This window comes from Rhinopithecus bieti, unplaced genomic scaffold (assembly GCF_001698545.2).
Source record: "Rhinopithecus bieti isolate Rb0 unplaced genomic scaffold, ASM169854v2 scaffold_42380, whole genome shotgun sequence".
Classification (NCBI taxonomy): domain Eukaryota; kingdom Metazoa; phylum Chordata; class Mammalia; order Primates; family Cercopithecidae; genus Rhinopithecus; species Rhinopithecus bieti.
This window is the reverse complement of record NW_016818327.1, coordinates 274,777-278,708: the sequence shown is the minus strand read 5'-3', so window position 1 is coordinate 278,708 and position 3,932 is coordinate 274,777. Positions and strand designations below refer to the sequence as shown.

At 38.3% G+C, this 3,932-nt stretch overlaps 1 protein-coding gene across 1 annotated transcript in view; it reads right to left on the bottom strand.

Annotated features, from left to right (window-relative positions):
• CADPS2 (calcium dependent secretion activator 2) overlaps positions 1–3,932 on the bottom strand; it is a 366,001-nt gene that overhangs the window by 135,759 nt on the left and 226,310 nt on the right. The window contains 1 exon segment of the mRNA XM_017856925.1: positions 3,781–3,882. Coding sequence (XP_017712414.1) covers positions 3,781–3,882 — 102 coding nt within the window.

Below are 3,932 nucleotides of genomic sequence, written 5' to 3'. Positions count from 1 at the left end.
TTTTTTTTTTTTTTTTTTTTTTTGAGACACAGTGTCACTCCATCACCTAGGCTGGAGCGCAGTCACATGATCTCGGCTCACTGCAGCCTCTGCCTCCTAGGTTCAAGTAATTCTCATGCCTCAGCCTCCCAAGTAACTGGGAATATAGGCGCTCACCACCATGACCAGCTAATTTTGTATTTTTAGCAGAAACAGGGTTTTACCATGTTGGCCAGGCTGGTCTCAAACTCCTGACCTCAAATAAGCCACCCACCTCAGCCTCCCAAAATGTTGGGATTACAGGTGTGAGCCACCACACCCAGCCAGTTTCAGGGATTTTAGATCCTCTTTGTTTCCCCCTGGTGTTGGTAAATTCTACAATTCACCAAAGGGAATATAAAAGGAACATTTTTTTTAGTGCATGTCTAAAAATATCATTATTCTACCATCACTGTTAATAGAAACTATTTCTGGTACAGAATTCTAGGTTGGAAATGATAGTTTCTCAGAATTATGAAGTTACTGTTTTCCAGATACCAGTATTGCTCCTCACATCAAAATGAAAGTTGAAGAAAAGGATATTTTAAAGTTTCGTTCACTGTCTGACACATAGTAGGAGCTCAATAAATACTTGCAGAATAAATCAATGTTGAGAAGTCATTCTAACTCATTATATAAAATCTGGTTTCTCTTTCTGGAAGATTTTATGGTTTTTTTAATCATTAAGTTTCTGAAAATTCATGAAATGTACTTGTAAAACCATCAGCTCTCCTGAGACTCGTTTATTATCATGAGAACAGCATGGGGGAAACCTCCTCCACGATCCAATCACCTCCACCTGGTCCCGCCCTTGACACTTGGGGATTATTACAATTCAAGGTGAGATTTGGGTGGGGACACAGAACCAAACCATATCAGGATTGTAAAGTACATATTTAGAGAAATTATCCAAAGATGATGTGCGTATAAGAGAAATAGAGAAACAAAACTTTAAGAGAGGACAGGAAACTAAAATGATACTAATACAAAATGAATACAATAAATGACGTGGACAGCGCTGTCCACTACTATGTAGTTGTAGTTTTTGGGTGGTAGTGTGGGGGACTGAAGTCCCCTGGTGAGTGGCTCTGATTACTCTAACTCGATATAGCAATCCCATGTCAATGTCAGTGACTGATTGAGGCATCCAGTGCACAGAATTTCTCTGGCCGCTGGTTTTGATTCAAAACCAGGCTCATGAGATATAAAAAAATAGTTTGCTAGATCTTCTAAGGAAACTCTTTATGATCTTAAGAGAAAACTACAGAAAAATACAGCTTCTATGACTTCCTTTGAACACTGGCATGTATGAATGTGAGGCCAAGAAATTCTGCAGGCTTAATGGCTAAGGTGTGAGATCAAGAAAAAAAAAATCAAAAAATTATGTTATCTTATTACCAGTCTGGGGATGAAGCTATCCCATGAAAGAGAATAGCACTGTGAGAATCACAAAGAAAGAGAGCTGTGCTACTGAATAAAGCTTGTCTTAGAGCTTGCCTGTTTGAGACCTGCAGGCAAGTGAGCATACAAATGTATTTATTGTTTAAAACAGTTTGAGGTAGAATTTCTATTGCTTGCAGTTGAAATCATTGATATAATAATGGGGACTTATTTAGTTACTAATATAGATATCTAATTGAATGATGGCTGGGTCTCAACGGTAGCAAAAAAGAGGGAAATTACACTGATTTTCATTGAAAGATACATAAAATACATTTAAAGGATTCTATACAACCTAGGAGACAACACTTTTGTTTGTTTTGGTTGTTTTGTTTTGTTTTTTTGAGACAGAGTCTTATCACCCAAGCTGGAGTGCAGTGGTGTAATCAGAGCTCACTGTAGCACTGACCTCCCAGGCTCAAGTGATCCTCCCATATCACCCTTGGAATAACTGGGACCGCAGGCACACACCACCACACCCAGGTAATTTTTTTGTTTTTCTTTTTTGTGGAGATGGGGTCTCGCTACATTGCCTAGGCTGGTCTTGGACTCCTGGGCTCAAGCAACCTTCCCTCCTAAAGTGCTGGGATTATAGGTGTGAGCCACCGCACCTGGCTAAGGCAACGCTTTCAACAACAGCAAATGCAGAAACACATCTCTACAAATGCAAAATAATTTTTTATGTCTTCCTTTTGTTTATAAACTCAAAAATCATTTCAGGCAGAGAATTCAATCTTAACTCTGTAAGTTGAATTCAGCTATGTTATCTACAACAGTGTTTCCTAATGTAAATTTACTGGCCTTTGAGCAGAATAATTCTCCAGTGTGGGACTGTCTCATGTACTACACTTTTAAACCCAGCACCAAATGACTGTCCCTACCCCGGTTATCATGACAATGAAAATCGTACCTCATTCACTTACCCTAAGGTAGTGCTACCAGTCCCAGTTGAAAAATCACTAATGTAGGGGAACAGATTCATAGTATATACTATGAGATTTTCTCCTTTCAATATCATTTAAAAAATCACAGAGTCTAAGACCTTTATATTATCAGAAAACATAACAAAAAGGAATAATAATGAGGCAATAAGGTATCAGGAAGAATAAGAAGATAAGGAAATAGAGTCTCAGCATAGTCACATAGCATTCATATGGTTAAATAAAATATTTTTGTGAGCATATTCACTAAGTTTATTTTTTAAATAAGTACACATGAAATGGTTCCAAATCACATGCATGCAACATGGCAGACAGGTTAGAAGACACAATACTTTATGTGGTGACATTTTATAGGCCTAATAAGAGAGAGAAAGAAAATATATTGGCATATTTCTGTTTTTAATCATTATCTGTTGAACTAACTATAACCAGGAGAAAAGAAATATTATCAAGGTATTTATCTTTTACTCTGTAAATGTTTGAAATGTTTCTTAGTATTGGTGGCTTTTTTTTTTTTTTTTTGGGACAAGGTCTCATGCTCTCGTCCAGGCTGGAGTGCAGTGGTATGATCACAGCTCACTGCAGCCTCAACCTCCCCAGAATCAGGTGCTCCTCCCACCTCTGCCTCCTGAGCAGCTGTGACTATAGACACGCACCACCATGTCTGGCTGGTTAAGTTTTGTGTCTTTTATAGAGATGGGGTTTCACCATTTTGCCCTGTCTGGTCTTGAACTCCTGCTCTCAAGTGATCCACCCCACAAGGCCTCCCAAAGTGTTGGGATTACAGGCATGAGCCTCTGTTACTGGCTGATAGCTAAGTTTTTGAGCAAGGAATTGTGCTAGGTGCTGTGACCTGTGTTCTCACAGAATGTAAATAAAAAGATAACTAATGACTTTAAAGCTATGTGGGTTATAAGTGACAAGAAAATAGTACAGACAATAAATACTCAAAGTGACAAGAAAATAGTACAGACAATAAATACTCAAAGACTTCAGAATACTCTTTGCTGGAATAATTGAGAAAGGCTCCACTGTGGAGGTGAGACTTGAGGGCTCCTTATCTGGTAACACAGAGAACAGGATAAACAGTCACCAGAGCTGGGGGAAGAGACTATGCAAGAATGAGAAATGCAAAAGGCAAGTAAAAGGTGCAATGGATATTGTAGGGGGAATGGCTAACCTAAATGAGTACAGAAGACTGAATGATACGCTGAGAAGCAGACCACAGACTGAAGAGTGTGGACCTTCCCCTGCAGGCAATGGAGGGCTACTGATGATCTTGAGCACTAGCAGAATGATACAAAAAACAATTTGTGGGGGAAGTAAGGGTTGAGTGAAATATGAAAAGAAATATTTATATTAATGAATAAAATATATATACCTGAAATGGCTTATCTGATTTTCTAAAAGGGAAGAGAGTCTCTCTTTTATCTCCTCAAATCTTTCTTTTTCTTCCACTGAAACAGTCCCAATTCCATCAGGTCTAAAAAAAAAAAAAACAGAATCAATAATTTATATTGATTGAGCATTACT